Consider the following 27918-nt stretch of genomic DNA (forward strand, 5'->3'; position numbering starts at 1 on the left):
TAGGTGCAGACAAGCAAAGAAATGTTGCATTTAATTTCAACACATTTCCCCCCTCATACAAGCCTCCAGTTGCAAAGGTTTACATATTCCGCCCCATCTTGTACTGACCCACATGCATACATGAAGTGCACGTAAAGGTCAAACAATATGCAGTTATGCTCCAGTCTCCTCTATCCTCTGGATACAACTGTCCAGAAGAAACAATACTAATGTCGACCCTGAAGGCTAAGCGCATGTTTAAAATATGAATAGAGTATGAATCACCTCTACCTGTCACTGTTTCATTCAATTTCAGACAAATGAGAACTATTTCCCAGAAGTACAAAAACCAAAACTGGTTAATTTTAAATGTTATAAAACAGGCTTTCTGAAACACATCTTGTAAAATAAAAATGTAGTCATAGATTATTTTTTGGAGCAAAACAAATAGGGACCAGTACATTTTGAGGGAAAAAGAGGCCCTGTAATCCTAAAACAAGGATGGAAAACCTCAAGAAGCATATTTTGAAAACAGATATTTACACTAAAACAATTGATGTGGGAATAGGTAAGAAATAGTCAACATATGTGATCAAACTGGCAAAAAACAATAAGCGGGTTCAAATTCACTGAATTCATGCTAATAGTGATTAAACAGTAAACATACCGTTTAGCAATTTATGTTAATTGAATTGCTTTATGTGGCTGTCACAAGAGGAAGTCCATAAAGAACGCAGTTGAAAGCTGATGGTGTCAGATCAGAGTTGTGCTGAAATTTTGCTTCCAAATCAGTGTCAGAATCTGTAAAGATCAAATAAATTTCCATTAGGAAAAAGAAATAATTTACAAACAAATATAAAGCATAAAATTGCTTGCAACATGGTTATAAACAAGATGTACGCTACCATTTGATTCCGTGGTGTCGTCATCTTGCCTGAGAGAATGCACAATCTGCCCAGAAGTCTGTCTTCCGCTCAGAAAATCTGCAAAACATTTGATCCTCAATTCCCAAATTCAAAAAAAGGAGAGCATGTAAACAGCTAAAGAGATTAAATCCTGATTTTGTGAAAGGCTGTTTGGGACATACTATCCAAAAAGTTGGTCATGTATTCCGAGTTTTGTTCGAGGCTACTATGCCATTGGTTGAGGACAATACAGGTGACACCGTTCAAGCTCAACAGCAGAGCGACCTCCGAAGGCTTTTCAAGGGTGCGTTGTCCTGCCCTGGAAGAAAAGAGTAACAACCCAAGATTTGCAAGAAGAATATGACACACGAGTGCAATTTTACAACAACACGTGGGCAAAAAGCAAGAATAAAGAATAGAAACCTTTGAATGTAGAAATGCTAATATTTACCTTTTGTGCATGTCATTGTTTGAGGACTGCAAAACATTACTCTGGACCAGATCAAAAATTAGAGCCATGTGACATTCTGAAGAGGGAAGAAAATTGTCAAACTGTCTCCTCTCAGTTTTTCAAAAGCTTGTAAGTTTTGGGTTTATGTGTGACAAACAGAAAGAAAAACAGTGCTACTAAATGTGTTCATTAAACCAACATGGGTAATGTGAGTTAAGCTTACACTTCAGTATCTGGAAAAAACATAAAGATGCTACAAGAAAACCTGCTTGCAACTCCCTTCCTTAAAACATTATCTTCATTTTGTTATCATTTACTTACATTTCTTTTAGAAAGTAGATAATGTAGAAATAAATTTCACCTGGCAGGTTAAGGGCTGCTAGTTTGGCAAGTGGAATTTGAGCCAAAAAGCGTTCTGCTCCCAAGTACATAAATCCACTGCATTTGGACAGCAGTTGCTCCATCTCACCAAAGCTTGAAAAAAATTCAAAGATGCAATTACAATCATAAGTTGATGACATGTGCAGAGCCTGCAAAAATGTAAAAAGGTACAAATTCACACCTTGGTGTTTGTTTGATGCTTAAAAAGCCTGCCAAAAGATGGGTAAAATGCTGGCCGTATGCTGGCCAGTTCATCTTCATCCTTTCAACAAGAGAGGTTCCTTCTGCAAAACAAAACTGAGCTTTGTTGTGCTTTCAAAGACAACATTATAAATCTGTCGCTTGCATTTGATTTCATCTCATAGTATAGTCCTATTTTTCCTCCTCTGTGTTTATTGATTTTGAATTAGCTTCTACTCACCAAAATTGCTGAAAGTATTGACAATGTCTTTGTCATTAAAGATGCATTTGAAGTTCCGTGTGTCCACTGGAATGGTGTGTTCTGGCAGAGCATGATCAATAGGTGTCTGTAATATTCCAAACAGCTTATTTAGGCAGTTATAATTTATGTGCGAGGAAGACATTGTTTAGACATATGCAATAAAAAATATGAAACAATAACACGATTCTAAAAAATTACCACAATACCCGAGGTTTGAAATACATACACTACTGCCAAATTTCTATTTAATATTTTGCCCTCAGGTGTCCAACAAAATCACTGGCTGTCATTGATGGCGATAGATGTCCAATCGGTCATTGGAGGGATGGCAATGATTGGTTGATTGCTGCCAATTACCCCCAATGACCATAATCATTTTTCAAATCTAATGTTGCCCATCTAAATGAATTGGGGGCGTCTGTCACTTTGCGACATCCCGTACTACATAGTGGATGTAAAGAATGTCCAATTGTGATGGATTAAACGTCTTGAGAATGAAACAAACCATGAGAACAGCCACAAGGCATCACTTTAAGAAGAAATATATTTGAAATGTAAACATCACAACTATAAACAAAATCCCATTGTATATGGCAAATACCAGCTGAAAGTTCAGGTGTGGGAGAAATGGGATCTTTGATGAAATACACATTTAAAAAAAAAAAAAACTAATTGCCAGTGCCAACAGCAGGTAAATATCATACTGTCACTATCAAACAGGCCCAGATCAATTTACTCACCGCTTTGATGACTTGACTTTGATTACCTTTCCCCTTCATGGCTTTGCCCCCTTTGGCGTCCTTATCCACTGTTAAAAGCAGGAAATAGAATGAATAAATTCACGGTTCTTTGCTAGCTATTACCCATAACAAAAAGCTTCAAAATATCTGCAGTCATTGACATTTCTTTCATTTTCATCTACAAAGCTCCTTGGAGCCTGCAAAGGCTGTTCTCTCAGGTTTGCCATACCTGCAGCTTTGATGCCAACTAGAATGGGTTAAAAACATAATGAGCTAAAAAACTTAATCATGCTTTGTCAAAACCTGCGGCGGCCATACTCAAGCAAGCGTCGAAAACAAAGTTTGGCTCTGGGCAATTGTCTTCCTAAAGGCAGGCCAAAATATGTTCACATGATATTGAAACTTTATTGAAAGATTCTTATATCATCAAATGTTGGCATTTGAAAACTCATGTATCCACTTTCTTCTGTGTATAAATTGCTCTCATGGGTTCAAGCATTTAATGAGGGCATGATGAATAACCACTTTTTCTTGTATATAATGAAAAAAACTGGTTCACATGACATGTCTAGTAGAGTACTTCAGTTACTTCTCTTGGAAATCTCTTTCAAGGCTTCTTGATAGTGGTTGCAAATAACAGTGTGAATTTTGGGCAAATTGGAGTCTTTAATCTCGTACCTTTTTTCGGCTCTTCTTTTGGTATACGACTGCACAAAAGCTGGAGGGAGAAATCTCGAGAAACGGATGACAATAGGTCCCCCTGAAGGACTGACAAAGCCTCCAATGGCAACTCCATCAACTTCCAATCTGCCAGCAACACTACAAATTCACCTGGTTTCCGTGGTGGCGCTGATGTTTAAGACACACAAAAATACAGAAAAGTTTTTTTGTCTTGTTTTTTTTCCATTTTTACAAATGTATCAATATTATCAATTCTTATTAGGACAGACAATGGCATTCCGTTGGTTCTTCATCACTCATTAGTTATGATAGTATGAGTGCTCTTGTAGAAACAGGTTTGAGGGAAATTAAATTTGGACCACCCAAGTTTTATATTAGCTTTACAGCAATGTCCGAGATTGAAACAGCGACTGTACCTTCACATATCGTTGCTTTCTTATCTTCAGATTTGGTTTGGCATTCTTCGGGAGCTGGATCAGATGACTCAGGAGAACTATAACAAACAAAAACATAAAATAATTAGTCATTATTACAATATCTTCTTTCAGTATACAGTTGTGGCATACATGAACCAAAATGTGTGTGTCTATTTATTTATACTATATTCATTTTCAACAGCATTCAACCATGTCAGATTTGCGGGGTGCTGGAGACAACCCAGCTTTATTAACATTTTACCCATTGCCTACCATTGATAATTATAGATGTCCAATTTATTCAAACTCAAGAGGACAGACTGTAAATGCTCATGCTTCAGTGCCAGCCTCAATGAGAGCCAATGAGTGCCCTACAAAGGTTTATCCAAAGGGGAATCCCTCCTTCAAGATACGATCAATAATTTGCTGTCATAAAGTATCATACCTCAAGAAAGTGAAGTCAAACTGAGAAATTAGTGGATCCAGGTATTCTTCCATTTTGTGAACAATATCTTTAAAGTGAAGTGTCAAGGCATTTTTCTCATCAGCTGTCTGTTCAGAAAATAAAGACATTTTTTATACTGCCAAAAAGAAGTAAATTGTTGAGTTAAAAAAAAAGACAAATAATGATAAAGACATACAGGATGAGAAACCTGATCCTCTTCAGGGGTTTTCACTCTTCCTTCATGCAAACAGGTCTCCTTGAGGAGTGCGTGTCTCATCTTTTGGTCAAAGGCCCGTGCCTGCTCGCGAAGAGCCAGCAGAGCCCTCGGGCATACAGAAATCTTAGCCACTCGTGAGCATGTTGGTGAACCTACAGCAAATAAATATACACTCAGTCACAACTGTATGGTTCTTAACGCATGCAGTACGGGACTTGTAATTGGTCCCCGTGAGCACATTCACAGCCGCTTCCCAATGTTTTTCCAGTGCCCTGTTTTCTCTCTCTTTTTTTTTATTTTTATGTATCATTGTTCATATCATATTCTTTTCTGTTTCACGAACTAGGTCCCCTTCAACAAATTATACAACAGAGCAGACACTCTTTTATTCTTTTTCATGGCTACTGTTTTCACACTTAAGTTATAAGTTAATATAAACAGGTAAAACAACCTAGGCTTGAGGCAAAAGTGAATAAAAGGGGGATTTGTTCTGTACTTGTTCTTTAGCAGATCCTTCACTGGTCTTTCAAATACAAAAATACCTGTCCAAACAAAATCTCCCGTTTATTGTAAATGTCTTTCTACTTTGCTGTGTATGAACGTTCCTAAGAGAATTCATTGGACTAGAACGCATTTTAACATTTCATAAACACTTATTAGGTGGATCCACTGACTTTTCTTCACTTTATCAACATTTACCTGGTGTTGTCTTTCCTTTTAGAATTTCCTGAGGCTCAGTCACTTTGTAGAATGCTCCGTAAAGTTCTGATCTAAAGCACAACATAAAAAGTGATGGAAGGTACACATTTAAGATAAAAAAAACATTGAAACAGTACTAGCCATTTCTACATGTTTAAATGTAGGCGATCTAGATCTGTAATATAATGTAATATCATAAATAACACACATTACCCATCCTTAGAGTGCTGAAGTAAAATAATATTCAGGTCAGGCGAAAGTTCAGCAAGAAGATTTAGGTGATTGGGGTTGATGGTCAATTGGGAAAAGGCCTGCAAAAAATGGATTTATGTCCTAAAATACACATACAAATATGACGTCTTTAAATTATTTCAGTTTTTCGCTTAAATTTGTATATTATTCGTTTCATTTGGCAGTAAGGGAACCCTGCAAAATGCTAAATTGAATATATAGTATCAAAAAAACTATACACCACTGTTGAAAATGCATATTAATTTTGGAACTAAAAATATGACCCCGGTTTTGGCGAGTAAACTATCGGGTAAAAATAGAGCCCAGTAAAAATAATCAACTAAGAAAAGGTGATTGTACAAGTGAGAACATTTTGTAATATGTAGGGATGTGAATGTTCAGAATCCAACAAACATCCATGTTGAGGTTCAAACTCCTTTTAGGACATCTAAACTATATTTGGGGTTCATCAGAGGTACTTGAAATAACATATATAATATTAAAAAAAAATTGAGGTGATGCGTATATACTGCGGATGTGTTGCTCTGGCTCCCTGAACAATTTTGGGAACCATTTGGAGAAGAGGGCTTAACGTTCCTAATATCAAGTCCATCCTCGTGGGAACTTAGCAACTTGGTATGACAGAATCCATTAATCATGAGTTGTACGGTGACCTGGTACCTTGGAAATGCTGTTCAGGGAGTGCCTTACTGCTTCCAGCATTTTAGTGGGCCTGCCCTCTTGAGATACTAAGAGTTTCCTGTAGAGGCTGAGTAGAGCTGAGAGTTGGGACACACTAGTGTCATCACAGGCCAAACTTAAAACATCAGCCATGACATCAGCAATACACGCACTCTATGGAGAAAAAGTTAAAATGATAAATTGCTGGAAAAAGTGCAAATGATACAAACTATAAACAGGCTATGGATACATTTTTTCACCGACGAGAGCATACCTGAAACAAGGCAAGATACTGACATGCCAATTCATGGTGTGAGTTTCCAAGACACTCCAGCATATTGAGAGAGGCATCACTCAGGATGGATGCTGACAAATTGTGCTGAAGACACAAGCTAACCGTTTCGGACAGCACATTATTGGCTTGGGCCAAAAGCAGCTCAACCTTGTGCTTTTTTTGCTGCATGGCAAAGACACATAATGGTTACACTTTACAACAGTTACTCTAATGAATGCATATTTTTATAGCGTAATCAGCACAAATACGTGGATGTAACAATGGTCCAATAATGATAGTGGGTAAAAAAAAATCAATCACTATAGTGTATAGTTCACAAACCAATACACATTCATCCTTACAGTTGGATTTTATTACGACAGATAGGAAACAAAAAAAAAACAGCAAACCTAAAAAACAAAACAAATCCAATTAAATGTATTGACTATTTGAAGTCCCCTGAGCTAAAGCCTTCTAAATATATATTAGATTTGACAGATGTATTGAACAGAAAAAGGCTATTGATGTTCAAGAGGAGGTTAGCAGAAGAGAAACTGAGATAGAAAAGAGACATACTTTGGTAACCAACCCTAAAGGAGCAAAACGGAAGGAAACAGGACCTTTACTGAATTTTATAATATTCCCACGGCATCGAATCGATCGAAACCCTGGCCTCAGGCTAGAACTGTTCGCTGTAGTCGAGAACTAATAAGGCCTGCACAGATGGGGGGTGAAACACTTTCTAAGACAACCAAAACAGTGAAGTTGTGATCGATTCAGTGCCCTGAGAATTAAATGGCCTAGATGTGTATTTACAACCAAAGTTAAGACCATAAAATAGCCAATCGTTTTTTCTGCAAACGTAAAGCAGTTCTAAAATCTACGGGAGATGGGATCTCAGACAATAATGTATAGATATTTAACATACGAGTTGAGTTTTAAATTAGAGGAGCCGCAGATATATCAGGAGGTACGCACCTGGGGCTCTACGCTTTTGGCAGAGGTCATTCTGGACTCTTTACTGCTTAGAACGCTCTCCTTGTCTTTCACACAATTCTCTTCTTCGGTAATTTTGACACTGGAGTCAAAGGAAACTTGCAGCTGGGGAGAATAATTTCAGGGTCACTGCATGCAAGCATTCACGCTTATTGGTAATCTTGCCTGAAAGTTCAATTTCAATGACGTGCTTTTTACCCTTAGGTCTTTTTTCCAGAGAGAAGAGATATAAACAGGATCCTCCTGGACAGCCAACAGTCTCAGGGTCTTTCCCATCAAACACAGGCAATGTGCTCTCATTTCCAAGTCATCCAGAGAACAAGAGTTCACTGCAGCCAGCTGGCCCAACGCCATCTGGCCCAACGTGCTGCCTACATTCATCCACTCCTGTTCAAGACAGAAGGATATGAAGTTGGATGTATTTGTTCATAGAATTAATTCATTGAATTAAAAGTAACTATTGAATGGCAGTCAGACATAAGGGAAATATATTTTTTATGGGTTTAAGATTCCACGCAGTGATTATTGCAACTCCTAACTCTGATGAAAATAAAAGGCTAGACAGCTTAGCAAAATCTTAATTAGAGAGAGTGATTGCCATACTCACACTGTAATGTGCTTGGAGAAAAGCTAAACTACATCACCCTTCTGCAATTATACTATTCATTAAGGTGATTGAAGAACTGCTCAATGTCTAAACTTGTTTTCACTCACATCTTTAAACATGGCTTTCTCAAGCTTTGTTTTCTTAATCTTAAAGTCGTTCATACAGCATGAACAACTCACTGTCGACCAGTGCAATTGGTAAGGCATCACTTTATATTATAAACATAATGATTGTCAAGATTATTTTTCAGAATGTATTATTTATGCCAGTAGTCATGCAACTGTGATTTGACTTTTTCTTTTCAATAAACGTTTGTTCGTACGATTGGACGTCTGACACCGTTAATGTCAGTCAGTGAGTTCCGTGAGTGACCTACATAGGGTTAATCAAGCCTCATTAAATTTGTTTTTAAAAATTGTAAGCAACTGCAAATGTCAGTAGGTCGGAATCAATTGTACAGTAAGTGTGAAAATTCATTTTCTCAATTAAATGTATTCTTTAAAAAGGTAAATAAAAACAGTAAAGTTAAGCTAAATATCTCCAATAAACGCTTATCTGAAAAATAGTGGAGGTAATGTCACGGTTTGGGCTTGGATGGCTTCTTCCGGGACAGGCTCATTAATCTTTATTGTTGTGAACACATAAGGCAGCTCCAAAATGAACTCCAGACTTTATAGAAATATTTTGGCTGCCAATTTCACAAAACTGATTGGGAGATCCTTCATCATTCGTCAAGATAATGACCCAAAACACACACTGGCAAAATAACAAAGAAGTTCATTGCGGGAAGAATTGGAAGGTTTTGACTGGCCAAGTCAAACTCCAAATGTACTGGAGGGCATAAAAAATAACTGAAAAGAAATGCATTATAAAAGAAGAATATGCATTGTAGAAACACATTTCTTTTTACATTATAAATTACTTTTTTGTTTTTATTTAAAAACATTCTCCCATCAAACTCCTGAAATTATTTGTATTCAATTTAGATGAAAAATCTGAATATCCCGTTAGATTCCTAATTTTAATGCTCCCGTAAAATAGAAGTTGACAGCAATAAGTCACTGAGCCAAATAAAAAAAAGTATTGTTAACAAGCTTTTGCCAAGTAGGCTTCAAAATTGAGAAAAATAACGGTGCCACATCAGACCTCAGCTGGTGTTTCACATTTTACGCACACATCACTGCTACCTCCTCTATGTGGTAGCCAGGCACCTTTGCCTGAACTCTGGAAGAAGTTGGCTACATATGCCCCCGTCAGACCTTGGTCTGTTTTTCTTTGCAAATTTATAGAATTCATATAGGAGCTACCTGTTCAATTGAGTTGGTTTCTGGTATGCTTCGCATAAAATCTTCAATTGCTATCTGAGCAATAGTCTTGTCTTTGGTCAGGGCTCTGTTGACTATTTCTTCACAGTGCTCCTCTAGTATTGCCAAACAGACATCTACCAGGGAGAGACGCAGACGTAAAAGTGTCCACTTGGGTGACAATATTGCTCCAGAACTCTGGCAGAAACACAAAACAAACATCAGCAAGTTATTTCAAGGTACAGACACAGGTTAAATGAAAAAAGTACACATTTTAAAATGGTAATTAAAATAATTAGTTAATAAATGCGACCTCTCCATAAACAGTGTTATTACAAAAGGTCTGATAAGACACCACTGACTTGATTGATTACAGGATAAATGCTACGAGTGAGTAGGAAGGGCAACAGCACCATCTCCTGTGCGTACACTGTTAACATCAAAGTATTGCAATTGCTGAGATAGATGTCTGATGGAAACATAAGTCTTCATTTAAAGTTCCCTCAAAACTCTGACTGAATCTCATGATTTGACTACTCGCTTCTTAGACTTTACTATCTTGTTGCAACAGAAATGAATACCCATACTAATATCATATTTTGAATATAATCAATGACCAATATTCACATGCGTAGTCAAAGGAAATAAATCTTCAAATGTGTCTGTGAAATGTTTGCTGTTTACTTACTGCCTCTTCAAGTTGGAGCAGGTTTTCAGCATTCAAAACCACACGTTCTTGCTCTGAGATTGATAACTGCATGTGGGAAAGTGCATCGAGCAGAAAACGTTGCTTTTCCTTTTTGTCTGTAGCTTTGTACGCCAGAAACCTTTGAACGTGTTACATGAATGTTTGAGGGTCAGTTTCCTGCAAAATGCTACCACAAAACTAATAAAACCATAAAAAGGGCTGTGATGCATGTTTCAGGGTATTTTTTGTCAGAAATCATTTGTGTTAATAGCTGGTTATTAAGATTATTCAAATGACATCGTCAGCATTTACTTCAGGGTCAAGAGAGTAGAATATCAAAATATGGATGAACTTTAACCTGACTGACCTTAGGCCGTATGTGCATTGTTCATGGCTCTTTGCAGCATGGTCTCTGTAGTTGAGTTGTGTGAAAACGCTTGCGCACTTCCCGAGTGTATCACAGGCAGCTTTCAGCACTAGGAATTCCTTGGTAGAGAGTCTGGCTCCAGGCTCGCTGCCACAAATGGCACTGATGCACTCAATGGCACCTCTAGAACAGGGTAAAAAAATACATTAAGAGATTTAGAAGCTGATTGAAGATGTCGCCAACCAACCCACATGCTGCTGGCACAGTAATAATGGTAATATTTAAGAACTGTTTAAAATAGTTTTCAATACTTAAACTATTCCTCTTGGCTAAATGTATACAATTACCTCATTTCTAACGATTCAATTAAAAATGTGATCTCTGATTTTCGGTTTAACCGCTGCTTCAAAACCACCGTCAAAGCTTCACACCCTTGCTTGATTATTTGATCCATCTGTTAAAAGAAATATCATTAGATCAAAAACGGCTAAATTTACGGTCTAGTTACAGGTTATCTTCACCTTGGTTTGTGCATCCTGGGGTCTCTGGCCAACCACGGCGGCAACCTTTGTGAGTGTGAACTTGTACCAGAAGTGCTCGTCTCCACCCATGGCCTGAGCTTTGTCGAGAAGATATAGGGCTTCTGCATAATTGTGTTCTTCACAAGCTAGAGTAGCCATACTAAGCAAGATTCTTGGCATGACACTTTGATCATCAAACTCCTAATTAGGAAAAACAAAGAAAATATAATATGCTACAATAATTATTGTTGTCACTATTAGGCCTTCCATTAACTCACCAACGCAACCAACTGAGCTTCTGCCAGGAGCTGCCTGGCACCTTGGTAGAGTCCCATCTCTATGCAGACATCTGCTTTATCAATCCAAATATCCAATCGAAAGGAATTCCTCCTCTGTAAACCTGACTCCATATCGGTTTTCTGTAAGGCATTCAAATACTGACCGTAAGGTAGAATGGTGGCTTGTGCTAACGTGTAAACTACCATAATCTGCTGTTATGTAGGAAAATGAACAAAAACAATATTTTGAAGCACAGCTTAGTAACTCAAAGTTATCCTTTTTGTGAAGGAGTAGCAAGGGATGTACCGTTAGAGCAGAAAAGCGCTTTGGATTGACCGGATTGTTGGATTTGTAGAGTCGTCTTCTCTCCTGTAAAAGAGTGAATGCTCTGTGGCACCTATAGTGACAGATATCATTTACTGTATGTGGATGAAGTTATAAGTACAAAAATAAGCACACGGCAGCTCTTAAATACCTGATCTGCTCTTGTTCTCGCATTTTCATCAGGCTTAAGAGACTCTCATGATATGAGGAATGAGTTTCCATGCCAAGCTGACAGCAGGTCCTCACAATTCTAATGAGGTGAGAATGGCAGAAAGAGATTTATAGAATAGTCACATTTTACATGGTGTGTGGGTGTTTTCTAGTCCTATTGTGGAAATTAAATGAATGAACTTGTGATATTAACATTCTACCAATAAAGCCATGTTTTTGGGATGAATATATATATTTTAGCCATTTTACGTGTGAATTTCACAATTTAATCAAATGGAGAAACTGGTATGAGGTATAAAAACACACTAATGTGCCAGTGTTTCTACCTGAGTCGATACAAATCAGAGAGGCTTCTCCTATCCAACAGATCATGAGCAAATGTTTCTGCGAGGTGCATAATCGGTAGGGTGAGGTGGCTCAGTGAGAGCGAGTTCAGTTCCTTTTCCAGAAGGTCAAGATAAAACAAGCTTTGGTTCTAGAGTAAATAAGAAAAAAAAGTAACTAAAACAATAAGCATTTTCTTTCCATTATAGGAGTATTTGTAATGAACAATGGAGTATAAGTAACCTTACCTGATTAGTAATGGTGTGAATATTTATGCACTGTGGGTTGCGATTTGTTTTGAAAGTGTAGCGGACCTGATCAGAGCAAATGTATCTAACCCAGTAATCCAGAGTATATGGACGTGTAGGTTCCAAGACAGGTTTGGGTGTCATGTCTTGTGGAGAGGGCTGGGGAAAGTACATAAAATAATGTATCAATATATTTCACAGAAACCACATGTTAAAACAATCCAAAATTTTGATTAAATAATCATACATCTTTGACCTTTTTCCCTTTGGCTTTGTCTTTTTTGTTCCCTGCAGGATTGGGAGATTGGCCTTTAATATTCTCACTTGGACTCATAGAGACAACTTCTGCCGAGACCTGTAAAGATACACAGTTTTCGATTTTTCAAAAGTTAGGTCAGACAGTCTAGAATGGGTCAGGTAGAGAGGGAGTCTGTCAAACTGTTTTAGTTTCATATATTGGCAAGGAACCCGATCAGCCTTTTGTGGATGTAGAAACAGCCTTTAATCATTGACTTAACATTGGAAAAATGCCATCTAAACAAACTTTTTCCACTGACATGCCCACCTGCCATATTTGTAGCACAAAGTCGTATGCTCGGAGCAGGTTAAACTGGTGCTCAGATGAATTTCTGTCTGCCATGACCGCAAGCAGAGTGTGTGCTTGCACCAAGCTGTCAAGGCGTTGCACCTCCTTCAGACTGGACACCGTCTGTGTGAATGACAGTCCTTGAACAACTGCCAGAGTCTCACATTTCAACGAACCAGTGTCCATTTCCTCAGACCCTTCCTCTAGGCAGAAAAAGAAATAAAAAAAAATATTATGCAGAGACCACAAAATTTTTAAATGAAATTTTCCACATCGCAAGAAAGTATACTATTGATTGAATGAATATAAAAAAGGAAAAAGTACATTCGGCCAATCAACTTAACAGTAAAAAAATTGAGCCAATTTCATAATCAATGGATACCTGATTTCTCTGACTTTCCTTTTCCAAAATGTAGAAGAATGTCAATGGCCCACTGAACCTGGTGCTGAGCCTCTTGTGTAGACATGTTGTGACAGTACAACCATGCTCCAAATGCAAGCAGGAAGCTGACCTTTTGCCATTGATTTTCTTCAGACTTTAATTAAGAACACACAAGAGTCACAAACTCATTATTCTTTTCCTAGACACCTCCCTTTCTTAATTTCCAGGGGATGGAATTGCTGCAATGATACTACAATTCCACAAGATGGGGGTAGGATTTCGTTTTTTAAGATTGTATTTTATACCAAACGCTAAACATAAAGTTATTTAATCAGTGCAAAGATCCAGTTTTTATGGATCCAAAAGTCCATACATAAAATATGTTTCCTACAGTACTAAAATCTCATTTCTTTTTGTAAAGATCCCAAAGACAAGGTAAAATAAATGCTTCCATCAGAAGATCTGGTATCTCTGCGAGCTGCAACATTATCTTGACTTACCATGAGAGATGTTACTGATTTCTGATAACAAGTCATCTGCTGTGTTTTATTGCAAGAACACAGTGCTGCTTTGTGCCACATTAGTGAACAATTCTGCTCTTCTTTGCCTTGTAGAGTCTGCATGTCCATCAATACACTCTCCCCCAGCCGGGCTTTCATCTGTATGCGATATTTCAGCAGAAGCCTGAGGAACAGAGAAGAAAATAAAGTTGAATTCATCATCTTATTGTTATTTTTTTTTTTTATTAGTGTTTTATCAATCTACAATCGGCTGGCTATCGATTCAGGGTGTCCCGCGTCTTTAGCCCGAAGTCAGCTGGAATAGGCTCCAGCACCCTCCGTGACCCTTGTGAGGAATGAATGAATGTTTGATCAGTTTTCACTTACAGTCGATGTTTAGTCCCAGGCATATCTCTCACAGCGTTATCCAACAGTTGCAAAGCTCCATTGAAATCGGTTTTATCTATGTATATTTGTAGCAACAGACAGTACATCGATGATCTCAGAGTGAGGACTTCTTCGTCTGGTCAGAGAGACAAGAAAAACATAAAAATTAGTAGTTTGAAAGGGGTGTCCATTTGAAAAGACTTCCACTCACTCAGCTCTTACTTTGTGCTTCAGGTTTAGAACTTCCACTAGGTACTCCTTTCTGGGGTTGTTTCACTTTGTCTTGTTTCTATAAAATGACAAATGACAAAAAGATTATAGTCGTAAAGATGATTGATGGAGAAAGGCTGATACAATGAGCACAACATGAAATTTATAAGGTGCATTAAAAATAAATACACATACTGAATATATATGGCAAAGCAACACAGTGAAGGAAATGCACTGGTATAATATTTTTCTTCTTTTTATGATTCTGTGAGTGTGCATTGTGAGTAGGTAGTACTATATAGATTTAAGAGAGCGAAGAAGCCTTGGAGACGCTTTCTTCCACCTAAGCCTATCCAAAAATCCTCACCATTTCATAAATAATGAATCGCCCTGCCATGGATGTATTCAGATTGATGGGAAGGAAACCAAATTAATTTGGAAAAATAGCATTAACTATTCATAGGAGTGATCAATAGATATCTTTCCAACACACCACACCATCCCACTGTGGAAATATAATGCATCAGTACCAAAATGGCAAAAGACAAAAGGTTCATACGTTTGTATGCTTGGGATGAGTTTGAAGGAGGGCACTGAGAATTGCCTCCAATGGCTCTTTGAGCTGATGTCTTTCCTCAGGTGAATGTGTTAGAGGTAGGCAATTGTTCCAGTAATGTCTAGCAGCTGTGAAACATAATTCTGGATGCCCGGCCTTTAGCGCATACCTGTGAGACAACATAGAATACAGATATTGTTCATATTGTCTTTCGAAGGAGAGACTGAATAAATGAATAATTATTCTTGAACAATCTGGCCACTGATGTCACAACAGAACATACAGTAAGTTTTCTAAGGACACTACCTGATACTAGACAGAAGCATATCCATGGCTGTCTTGTATATATGTAAGTCTCCAATAGACTGATGAATTGAGCTCAACCCTCTCAAACAGGCTGCAGTACTCAGCATCTCATTCACTGCAGGCAAGCCATACCTAGAAGATATTAAGATATTAAAGCTAAGCAACAGGAAAGGTTACAACACCAATATTTTATTTCATAAAACCTACTAATTACAGACTATTATATTGACTCGTTTCATATTGACTGCAATTCCTCATACTAATACGTTCCTTTTTTGTTTCACCCACTCATCTACGAGTTCTTTTAAATATGCAACTAAATGAATTTAAAAGGTCAATTGACTTACAATAGGCAAGGTGTGGTGGTGAGGCATTTTAATGCTGCATCCTCAAGTTGCATTGCTCTCTCGGTGCAGTTTAGAACCAAACTATACTCCTTGGCATGGTGGCAGAAAGCAGCAAGTTGACACCATGTCTGCAGCTCCACCACGGCATCAGTCCAGTTACAATTAGACACCATGCTGACCAGCTTTTTGAGGGACGAGACAAAAGAAAATTGAATCAGAAGTCAGAAAATCAGAAGGTAACAGTATGCTAAAGAAGAAATCATTCATAATATATTGGAAAACGGAATCATTCCAGTTTTATAGTGCATCCAAGATCTTTCATTCAGGTAAAAGAAACAAACATACAGAAAGATTGTATAAAAAAGACAAACTGAGCAGATGGGAAGCTACAGTGATGTGGAGAGTTGAAGTGATTAGAGGACACGCGGACGCGGCATACTGTAAAAGGTGATAAAATGGGTAGAAGTAATCAAGTGCAGATAATGAAAGGCCATCCAAAAATGAAAGTAATCAAGAATGGGGGAAAAGCATAATGAGTGGTGAAAGGCAAGTTGAAGCTTGCATATAAATGAGTTTTTGGTGGGGCAGTAAAGTGGGGAAATATGGGAACAGCAATGAATATGTTGGAGTGGGAGAATGGAAAGAGCTTAACTTAGTTATATATTCACAGGACATGACGCTGATCATCAAGTTGACTAGTTAAATAGGAGAAAAAAAAGATGGGAAAACAAACCGTTGAAAGACTGGGATCATGACCCTCCATGGGGCTGGCATTTTTGTAGGACTGAAGCATTTCCACCGCAATCAGCACACGAGTCATGGGCGAGTATTCTTCATTCTAACAAGAAGGTATGAGAACCACCTTTAGGCTTAGTTGAACGGTGAACAATTCCTACCATGTTTTCTTCATACATATTGAACCTTGAAGCGTCATGTAATTGTCAATGAAAATCCTTTATCAATGAATGATTTTAATTTGGTATATCATTCTAAAATCAACCTTTTTATCTAGGGCGTAAGTTTTAAGGCAGTACAATTGATTATGACATTTCCCAAATACTGTGCATGTTAAATTATAAAAACAACTTGCTGCTATAACATGTAAAACTATGAGCCAGTTGAAAAAGAAAAAGATCAATATAACTAATTGTAATTCTGAAGAAACACTTTCCTATAACTGTGCATTTCTCAGACTGGGAAAGGCGATGTAATTAGTTTTAACAAAAAACACCATGCTCCCAGGTGTAAGAACAAAGTACCCCATCGTTGAATTCTAGGGGACTGCCAGAAACAGCCAGGCAGTGGTAACATAAATGTCATGTGTCGAAGAAAGCCAAAAATACATGGGAACTTTTCTTTTGTTGCATTGCACAGAAAGCAAGTCAGCAGCTTATGATGTACTGCCATGTGCTAGCAGCAAAGTGTCTTTTGTAGGCTGTGCTATCTTTCAGAATATGGGGGCAAGCCACCTTGTTAGGCTAGGAAAACACAGTTCTGTCAGATCCACAAGATTGCCTTTTGGTCTAAAAAAAAATATGAATATGAACACCTGACTAGCAAGGGCTTCTAACCAAACGCCTCAGGCACCTTATTAACTCCTTGATGAGGAGACATGTTTCGCTGACTGTCTCACATTGCGTGTTCATGTTTTGTATTGAAATACATCACTTTTGATCATTTCAAAATCTAACCCTGCATTGATGACAACATGGCCTATCAGATATGCCAATCCTACAACTCAGTATAATGATATTTTACACACTGTCCTTATTGGACCCAACAGATTACTATTCTAGTCTGACAGGCAGAATGATACCTTTTCTTCAGTTTCTCCATTGCAGCCAGTCTGCTGCTGCAGGAGGGTCTTGATCCGCACCCACGTGGCCACCACTTGCTTTTGCACAGCAATGGGTACGGTCTCCCCCGTGGTGTTGTTGTTGGATATGGAGAGTGCGTAGTTACAGAGCTAAGGGTGAAGACAAAATATAGTTATTCTTTTGATGTAGGAATACATAATGGCAGGAAAAATATAATCTCTTGATACTGAGCTATTTGACTGCAGACTTTGATTTCAACTTGGAATTAAGTCTTCATGTGTTTTTCAACAGCAGTACAAAAAAGATCTATTGATTTTTATTTTTAATCAGAGCTTAAAATAGCTATATTGAACAGGCATACTGGGGGGGAAAAACATAATACTGACATACCTCAAAAGCTTTTTGGACCTTAATGAGCTCATCAGGTTCCAGCACAGTAGTTGAGACACTGGTTATCTGTTTATCAAATTTGACTTTTCCTTTGTCTTGTGGATAGGCCTGCTCCATTTTGGCTTGCTCCATTTTGTCTGGTACAGCTAGATGTTGGTACAGCCCTCGAGCGACAGCATCACACAGGAGCACCAGCAGAGCATGATTTCTAGAATGGACAAAATAATGTTCTACAATCTTTGCTTGCACAAATTATTTGGGAAGGTTTAAGTCATTGAATCCGAATTTTAATGTGAACATGGGCTGCCATACTGACTGTTAAAAAGATTACTCGATTTTGACAAATCAAGAGGAATGAGGCCGGACAATTAAAACTAAATGATGGAAAATAGTGTTAAATGCATTCCTACCCAGTGCACTCTGTCTTTTGAAACATCTCTACCAGGCTTTGGAAGGTGGGGATAAGACAATTATAGTCCCCAGTAACCAGCAAATGCTTGTTGTAGTTCCATAAGTAAATGGCTGAATTTGCTACAACCCAGGGTTCTCTGATCTGAGTACCAAGCTCAGCTGCTCGAAGGAAGGTGGATGTGGCATAGCCAGATAGATCCTGGATCCAGTCTCTATGTTGTGAATGACAGGGAAGAAAAAAAATAGTGTTTAATAACATGCCATCTAATTAAAAATCAAAATTTTGTCTGTTATCTTTAAATTGTGTAGACAATAGATCTGCCTTTGGCACAGTGACATTTAGCATTTGCATGCAATATTGTCATCAAATGCCTCATTAAATAATCAGAAAGCAAAGGCAGACTTGAGAAACAGAAACCCTTCCTGTGATGAAAAGTTTGGAAAGTTTGGACCATACAGTTATTGTTCTTACCTGTAAATAATCCAATGTTTATCATCTTCAGACACACCTACATCCTGAGGGAGAACTGCAGGGCTGTTGAGCTGCACACCAAGCATTTGCAGCTTTTGGGCAGTAGCCTAAATAGGACAAACATTTCACCCATGAAAATTACATTATTATTATTAAAAATCCATTGCTGATCATGAGTATTGTTCCAGAATATTTGTGTATGGGCAAGGGTGCAGAATATTGTACTTTTTAGAAAAGATTCACCTACCTCAGCTGTGATAAAGCATATTTCAGCTAAGAGGCGCAATTTTTTCGGACAGGGTTGAATTTCTTCAAAGGTGCTAATGTTTTCGGAAGAACTCTCTTCATCTGAGCATTTTGATTCTGCATATAAATTATACAACAGATCAATTCATATTTTGGGTATATTTTTATGAAGGCATTTGCCTGAAGACTACATCTAAATCCAAATTTTTCCCTTTTTCCTGTGATCCCAAAATACTAAAGCTCTGGGAATCAGCTCGTCTTTTTTTGGATCTTTTCTTATCTTTTCTGATTTAACATGAATTTTCTGATATTTATTCATCCTTCTATTAGGCATCTTACTGTGACATTTGGACATCTTCGATCTTGCTTCATCATAGAGCAAACAAAATCGACAAGCTACTCTGCACACATCCCACACTTCTTGCTTTCTTGCTGTCTTTGCAAGTATGGCCCACAGCCTCAATCTGGAGAAGAGAAAATATACTCATCAAATTGTAGCCTTATTAAGGTCATTTGCACAGTAAAATCAATAACAATTGAGGTAAAATCTAATTGCTTCTCTATAGTTTGGTGCATAAAAACAGTTAATTTTTATTCTTTTCACGTCTTCTGTCATTGGTGACAGATAAAACTCAGCAATCTTAATAAGAAGGTAATGTGTTGCAGACTTGCAGTCACAGGAAGTACCAATTGATCCCTCCGCCAATTATCTTTGCCACTCAGTCTCACTTGGTTCACGACTGCCATTTTCGTGTGAATGGCAGGTATCCAATTTGAACTAATCACTGACTGATTGAAAGCGAATATAGAGAATTCACATATACACAACTGAGTACATATACACTACAGACAAACTCATGCACCCCCTTGACACACCCACACATATGCACAAAGGATAGCTACCTCTCCGTATTGTCAGCATTTTCTCCTTGTCGGTCTAGGTATCCATCCAACTTCTGCACAGCTGCATAGTAATTATGAGCCTCAGCAGATAGATTTGCTGTTGGTCCACATCCAACAGTGGATTTGGTAACTAGCAAAACAAAACTTTATGTTACAAAGTTGTTTTTTTCATAATTCATTATGGCAGTATTATAAATTCCATATTCCATATAATTTGTTGTAGTTTCCCAGGACTTGAGTGATTGCCTATAATTTATTCAAATTGATTAAATATGCATGCTTATTCACTGCGCGGAAGAAATGTACGTCCAATGTACGGAAATCATTGTTCCTCCAGCCATTTCAATTGCAGCATATAAAAATAATGAGAAAATAATTTTCCTGTTCATGATTTTTAGACCATTGCAACTACTAAGTGAATGCTGAAAGTGAGAAAGAAGAAAATGTACTTTTCGAGATGTTGTCTGCATTTAGCACCATTTGGAAATCAGCAGGAGCCAATAGTTGACCCACAGTCAGCAGCAACGGGCGGCAGTCAGTATTCTGTTGGGGCTGCCTTTCCTTGATCTGAAAAAAGATGGTGGCTTATTGCAAAATACAGTTTACCAAAGTATTGTCTTTTCTGGAAGTCATGTTTCATTATTAAATATTCTAGAAGTGTTTAAAAGTGAAATTGTCTGCCTCGAAATGTGCCAAACAGTGCTTCTAACCTGCTGCATAAGCATTGCGGCTTTATCTTCTATTCGAGAGGGCGTTTGATAAAGGTTTCGTCGGAGCTGTAGGAGGTGGAATGCTGATGACAATCTTTCTTTTTGTGTGCCATTATCCAGCTGCATTGCTTTTTGGAGGTGATTTTGTGAGGCCTCAAGAAGTCCATCCTCTTCTTCAGTTACTGCAAGCTCGGCATGAACCTGACATCGAACTGTGAACAGCATGCTGGAAAAACGACCTTCTAACTCTTAGAACGGAAATGAATGTTCTTTACTAACAAAAACAGTAGGAAAGCCTACTAAGTCTAATAATTGTTATTTACTAACAAACACTGTAGGAAGTATTAATTTATGTTTACAATGGTTATTTCAGTGCCTTCAGTATTCACACATTACTGAATAATTTCTTTCCTTCCTGGTTTCACACCATATTAACAGGAAGAGGTATTTAAAGATCCAGTGCATAAAGCTAATATTTCCTGTGTAAACAGCCCCACTATCATCTGTAGAAAGTCTGCAATGACACTTCATACTAGCAAGGTAAAAGGAAGCATGTTCTTTGGGGTGATATTAATATGACTACATGTAGAATCATTTAAATCGGTTACCATTGCATGTCTTCTAGTGCTTGGGCTACCCGTGACAGAGGTGTCTTAACATGTCTACGGAGATTGTGCTGTAACAGTGGAAGACAGAAGCTCCACTGTGTTGCACACACTGCTTGAACAGCTTGAGGGTCCCCCTCTCTGACTGCAGCCTGAAGACACTGATTAAGCTTTAATATAGCTTTCAGTCGAGCCTAGGGGTGAAACAAAAGTCTTATGAAGCAAGTAAAAGAGACAACCGTTCTATCACCGAGTATACTAGATATTAAAAAAAGAAATGGGGAAAAATCCTAGAAGAATCAAGTGCTGTATGAAGTGTATTTCAAGCAGTGTTTATGCACAACTGTGGCTTTCTTAAAAGTGAAAATGATTAACTTTGAACTTGTAATCAAATGACCAATACTAATATGTTCTGAGAAGTGTCGTTGAGAAAGCACCTCCACACTGGATTTGGAGTAGTCATTCGTCTTTGTCTCTTTCTTCCGAAGGTTTATTTCACAGTTGATGCACTCCATCATTATCTGTTCTCCGATACTCTAAATGTAAAAAGATTTTTCAAGAGTCACACTAAGTAAGAACAACGTTTAGTTATTATTTTTTATTCAAGTATCTATTTTATGCATGAGACATAGACTTAAGTAGTCATTTCACATTTTTTGTCCACAAGCAGTACAAATACACAAATCATTTAAAAAAAATAATATGTGGCAATATTATGCTAACGGCTTCAATATTTTAGGAAAATGAGTACTCACAGTCTCGCCGGCTGACTTTAGTTTTTTTAAGCATTTGTCAGCCACTTTATGATTCTTTCCTTGCAAAGCAAGAAAAGCAAGCTCCAGGAGAAAGGACACTCTATTATCCAGAGCAAAATACAGTGAGATTTGGTGTAAAACGGACAAAAAGCCTTGAATCAAAGGTGTTATAAAGAGTTTTTGATCACATACCTGTTAGATGGTGGGAGGGGTGTTCGTAGAGAAGGTTTTGTTGACTCCCCCATGAGGCTAAAAATTTCCTCAAGTTCATTTAAATCCTTTTTCGTAAGTTCATCCTCACTTATTTCTCCCAATCCCCTAAAGACATTAGGGGAGTCCAATGCATTTGTGTGTTTCAGGAATTACAAACTCTAAATTAAAATGCTTCTGCTAACAGTTGCACAAATCGTTACATAATAAATCAAGCTCATAAATGATTATGCTACAAACTTGAATCTTCCCTTGGGCTATTAACCGTTTAAACCATTGGATTATGCAGTAGTTCTATTGTACAGTGCTAATTATACAGTTGTAGTCTCATACTTTGTTATTTACACACATTATTGTTGATTAATATTGCACAGTATGATACAAAAGGAGTTCTCAACCTTTTTTGACTTGGGGACAAACTTTTCGTGTATAAATTTGCCCGTGGCCCAAAAAATATAAATTATGTAGATTTTTTTACATCAGTATTCTTGAACTGGAGAAAAAAATCTAATTAGCCTCTAAAAACTGTTGTTTGTCTTGCCTTTACAAACAGGAAGAATCCCAATAATTTATCGATGACTGGATCAAATTTGAATGTTTTAAAATTGTAACAAAAACTCTTGAATGATCTAGTGTTCATATTTGATGCTGTGTGGCCATTGGCGCTGGAAGTGCGGGAAGCAAAATGGCCACATATTTGCAGAATAAGGTCAAATGTGATGTCCCAGCTTAACCAATTTAAAATGTCCTTTTTTGAACAGAGATTGCAATCAAATCTACAAACCACTCAAATGATATACTTCTACTCATGCATAGAAAGTGAAAAATATAATGGGCCTTCCCATTACTTACCTTTTAAATTGTAGCAGCTTGTAAATGATAGTTAAGGCAGTGGACTGGCGGCTCTTTTTAAGGATGATTTCTCGTTTTGACAGATTATGCCATACCTGTCAAGAAGGATAGGGTGTTAAAAATATCTGTAATGAGTTACTGTCAAATCTGGCAGCAATTGACAAGTAGTTTACTGCGAAAATTATTTTGTATTAAACTAGACGGGATTTCCCCAAAAAATAATTTGAAATTCTTTTACAGTAGTTGGCTTAAAATCACTGTAAACTGAATTCAGTTACAACTGTAAGAATGAATAATTTCATTTTACTATTTGCCCCCTGAATATTTCCAATTGAGCATTTCACAATGAAAAATACAAAGCATGGTGTAGGACAATACCATATATCCATTAGGATATACTATAAATCCTTGAAAAATCAATATTGTATTTCTTACTTTCAACACCTTGAAATAAATTGTTTACCTGTAAACGAAAGACATTAGAATAAAGATGCATGCAGTGTTTTTTAATGAATTCCTCTGTAATTCTGGCATAGCTTGCAGCATCATCCGTTTTTCCAGCATCCAAAAGAGCGTCAATTAAGTGCCTGAAGAGAAAAAGACAAATATAGGAATAGTTTAAAATATGGGCATACCCATTTTTGATTAGGGATTTTAATTGAACAATATTTTATTTCTCACATAATCTTACTTTTCTTTTCCTCATGCAGTAAGATAGGTTGAAATGATAATTTAGAATGTATGTGACAGTATTTCATGGAATAAAACAGATGTTATGGAAAGTGTCTATCCTTCAAAGAACTGTGAATCCAATTAAAACTCACTCCCACTGTATACACATTTTATATTGTGTCAGGCGACCAAAAGCAAAATTAGCATTTGAACCTGAGGTGTTTTCACGAGCACAAGACAGCTTACATCAGCGCACTTTTTCCCTCTATTAGATGAGAAGCAAGCCAATTAATTGGGGAGCCACAGAGCTGTTGCAGCACATGGAATGCTGCTTAATTATCTCTGTAACCCATCCCCGTGAATGCAGAATAAGAGTGCAATAAGAATGCAATGGGGTACCACTTGCATCATGAGTTCAGCTCTCCAGCTGTGATCCTTGTCCACCACCATTTCCAGACTTTTGACCACCTGCCTAAGTGAAGTTATGAGGTGGCAGCACCGTCCTGGTTGCAGGAGAGGACGCACTGTCTGAAGATACAGCACTGAGGCATTGAACACAATGTAGTGAGATCTGTTCAAAACAAAGCCAATGTACCAAAAGGCAGAAATTAATAATATATACTTGAAGTAATGTCTATAATGTATATTGGCATAAATGAAAGTATTCTCTAAGTACAGTTCTTTTCAAAATGTGCCAGAAGGGCAAAATAATGGTATTGATACTATTTGTCTAATGAGCCACAGTAGACAAATAATTCAATGTGTAAAAAGCTGATTTATGTGTTGATTCTAAATAGAGCACATTAGTGCAGCTAATTTATTCACAAAAGAAACTGTTGTATACTTGGCTGCAATGGGTTTAACAAACATTCCCTGGGGTGCTAATTGGAGGTTTGCTCATTTGACCCTTTCTCTTGACACTTTTCATGCTTCTTACTGCTGATGTCCAAATATATTTTACAGAAAAACACCAGGGATTGAAAATACTTCTATTTCAAAGACCTTCATGAAGTTGTTTGTTCATTAAACTAACACATTACTTATGATATAAATGTGAATAAGAGGTCATGGCATCCAAGTAGATATCATTTAATTATTTATTCTTTCTTTTCAAACATTGATGTTGTTTTAAAGTACATTGAACTAAACACACTCCTGATAGAGGGTGTATTTTATTATGTCTGACTATATACTGGTTATCATACGATGATCACCTGTATAAAACAAAAATTAACTTTTCAGAATGATAACTTACCTTTTTTCTCTCTTTGAAATGTCGATCGCTTTAAGGCAATACTGCACATTCTCTTTAAAGTCTGCCTATAATAAAAGAAAACACACCCATGCTATAATGACAATTCTGCATATGAAATATAAAGTACAATGAATTAACAATATTGTCCTTAAATTACATCCTCAGACAGATAGGACAATTAAATGGCATTTTAACATAGAAAATGCAGTCACAGAAATCAAAGTGAGTGTCTTGAGAAACAGAAGAGAAGCAACACTCCTAAACAGAGCCGTTCCCAATTAACCGCACTCACCATGGTACCTGTGGGCGGAGGACACTTCAACTGGATCTGGCAGAGAAAGGCGCGACACAAATATTGATCCGCTGGTGGATTGCCATCAAAGAACTTTTTGAGACAAGCTGCCGTTATGTCCAAACATCCCAGCTAGAAAACAAAACAACATGATCATTACATTTTGGGTAGTTAAAACTATGCAGAATAAGGCATAAGCATTCTTTGGCCATTTCACTAGGTACAGCAATATAATGGAATAAGCATTCACCTGAAATCTAAAGCTGTAAGCACAGTTACATACTAATTCTCCATCTCTATATGTTTATTGACAACTCTTACAGTGTGATCTTGCTGGTGCACACACTGTAGTAGCACACACGGTGCTGTTGGCATTGCCAAATAAGTTTTAACTTGTTGCTTGCAATACAGGACATAATCTGTGTGTCTTACCTGTAGCCCTACTTCTGCACAGGAGATGTACATATGTTGGTCAAAGCTGAGTGTTCCTCCTGAGTCAGGGTCTGTCATTTCTTCCAATTCATTGAAAGCTGCTTGCAAAGCTGCAGGGTCTGCAAACAAAACAAAGCAAAATAATGAAATGCAACCTCCAGAGTGGTTTTAAAGTGTAAGCCAGCATACAAAAGCACACCTTGTTTCTTCTTGGCTTTGGCCAAATATTGAATGACATCCAGGTCCATGGTTGATTCTGTTTGCAGAACATGTACAGTGCAAAAGTGGAAATCAAGTACTTATCTCATAACTTATATTTTCTCTTTTCTATCAAGCAATGACCCTAAAAATATAGCAAATCGCACCTAAAATGATGTCAAATAGGAATTTAATTCAACTTGAAAAACATCAGTGAGCTAGATGAGCGGTTTATTTAAGGTTTTTACAACATGTCTAACTTTCATTTTAGCAAAGGTTATTTGAAGAAGCCACGTGGTCGCTCATAAGCTATTTAAAACCTAAACACGTCTACCTAGTTAGATCGTTGCATGTGATCATGATAAATGAATAAAATACCTCTGCAGCAGAATCTCAGGAGAAAAAAGATTATTGATTCAAATACTGGGCAAGCGTTTCCTTAATTTGCAATAATCAACGTTGAGTGGTTCGCGCACTAAAGTTTGGGGAGGTTGCTTAGCAACGGCCGAATTTCCTCATTACGGGAAGTAAAGGGAGACAAAAGTACCAAAATTTTTTCGATTTCTTTCTGTGTTTTCTTTTCGTGGGTTGTGCTGTATTATAAAACATTTGATTGAAGGTAGATTTGGGAAGTTGAGGGAAATGCTTATTATGGCATAAATCTTTAACTCCCTTCATTACTCTATGAATATGATGCAGTTATCAAAGCAAAGTATTATACCAAACATTGGAACTCTCCTTTGTTGACTGTAAATTGATGCCATGTAATTATACTGCTTTATGACAGATTTAGCAATTTAAAAAAGTGAAATGAATAAATTATATATATTGTATAGTCCATTATATTTGGCAATGGATAAATGGTGATATGTAACAGAATATAGTATAAATGATTGCATAATGAAATTATTTGTGGGAGTTGATGCTTTCTTTCAGACACATCAATAATTGCCAGAGCTGTTTTTTGCTTGAAAAAAAAAAAACAAATAACTGCTTACTTTGCACCACACAGATGGTTCTAAATCATGATGATTAGGCTATAAAAAAAATAATTTAAAAAAAGGTTTTCCTATCGCTCATAATGTCAAAAACACAGACTTGTTTCCGTCGCATAATTAATCAGAATCTACTCTTTGAAGAACATTAAAGTGCTTCCGCATCTTCTAGGCAGAGCCGCATTGACAAATAAGAGATGTTTTCAAAAATGCAGTATGTACTCAACGGCATTTAACAACGGGGACACAAGCAAAAAAAAAGCTTGAAAGAAAACACAACAAAATAGAAGACAAAAACTAATAATGGCAGTAATGGCCTAATAATCTTATACTCATTGATTACTTCCCAGATACAAATTGAAACAAGTCTCCAGGAGGTATTGCTATTCTGTTCACTGCAAGGGTTCTCGTTTTAATTATGCATTTTAAATTCAAACAATAAAACACTAATTTTGAATGTTCACATGCAATTATAGATGCAATCAAGGATCAAATGTAGCGATGAATCTGTTTGACAAAAAAAAAAACAATGACAAAAGACATGAAGGAAAGATACAGCTACAGTGCTTCTCCTTAGAGTGTTTACATTCACTCAAATGTTGAAAAGAAACATCAAGTGTTGTCTAAAATTGACCTTTATACTATGTACAATGTGCAGAACGCATTCATAATGTAGCAATGTCATGTGAAAAGTCAGTCCAATAAATACATTTGCATCTTCAGAACCCTATTGTGAGTTCCCTTTCACCATTGCTTACGTGTCTCACTGTATTATATTTCATATTCCTAAGATGTTGTATCAGCGGGATCAGCTAAATCATTCAATACTCGTCAAACCCTCATTAACAATTGATGGTTTGTACAGACGTACAAGAATCAGCAAAATAATTACATTTTCTTCTATTTTCTGTTGCATATGCAATATAAAAAGTCCTTGTTTTCATGCATCCAAGACATGTTATGAGTTATCTACTTAAATAATAATATTATTTTCTGAATCTTATTTAGTGTACTTCTTTTGAAAATGGAACGTGCACAAAAGTAATATACAGGTAAAG

The 27918-nt window shown here is 37.1% G+C and overlaps 1 protein-coding gene across 1 annotated transcript; it reads right to left on the bottom strand.

Annotated features, from left to right (window-relative positions):
• On the bottom strand, positions 1-26360 carry cfap46 (cilia and flagella associated protein 46). Its single transcript, XM_077729252.1, has 59 exons — positions 26244-26360; positions 25867-25923; positions 25668-25786; positions 25236-25367; positions 24944-25008; positions 24095-24259; positions 23480-23603; positions 23017-23111; positions 22147-22272; positions 21955-22054; positions 21637-21735; positions 21203-21393; positions 20595-20820; positions 20334-20451; positions 19885-20014; positions 19321-19445; positions 18983-19098; positions 18736-18842; positions 18263-18475; positions 17853-18060; positions 17462-17611; positions 16379-16483; positions 15646-15827; positions 15299-15430; positions 14996-15161; positions 14449-14515; positions 14227-14362; positions 13840-14023; positions 13340-13493; positions 12937-13160; positions 12619-12726; positions 12372-12530; positions 12126-12274; positions 11780-11878; positions 11611-11701; positions 11304-11444; positions 11026-11226; positions 10852-10958; positions 10505-10687; positions 10138-10276; positions 9453-9647; positions 7737-7925; positions 7521-7643; positions 6543-6725; positions 6269-6442; positions 5570-5667; positions 5357-5427; positions 4637-4809; positions 4441-4547; positions 3996-4072; positions 3577-3747; positions 2899-2966; positions 2138-2243; positions 1898-2000; positions 1697-1809; positions 1336-1411; positions 1067-1203; positions 885-962; positions 1-780 (listed from the first exon to the last, which is right to left on the bottom strand). Exons 2-59 carry the CDS (start codon positions 25913-25915, stop codon positions 677-679), a joined length of 7731 nt encoding a protein of 2576 aa, XP_077585378.1. The 5' UTR covers positions 25916-25923; positions 26244-26360; the 3' UTR covers positions 1-676.
• Positions 26361-27918: the final 1558 nt, after the last annotated feature.

Source organism: Stigmatopora nigra, chromosome 12 (genome assembly GCF_051989575.1).
Source record: "Stigmatopora nigra isolate UIUO_SnigA chromosome 12, RoL_Snig_1.1, whole genome shotgun sequence".
Taxonomy (NCBI): Eukaryota; Metazoa; Chordata; class Actinopteri; order Syngnathiformes; family Syngnathidae; genus Stigmatopora; species Stigmatopora nigra.

Coding starts and splice junctions, on each gene's coding strand:
- cfap46 (XM_077729252.1), bottom strand. CDS start 25,915: ATGGACCTGGATGTCATTCAATATTTGGCCAAAGCCAAGAAGAAACAA. Junction 20,015..20,333: donor TGCAGACAACATCTCGAAAA/GTACATTTTCTT, acceptor TTGTTTTGCTAG/TTACCAAATCCACTGTTGGA. Junction 14,363..14,448: donor TTCTAAACCTGAAGCACAAA/GTAAGAGCTGAG, acceptor CTCTCTGACCAG/ACGAAGAAGTCCTCACTCTG.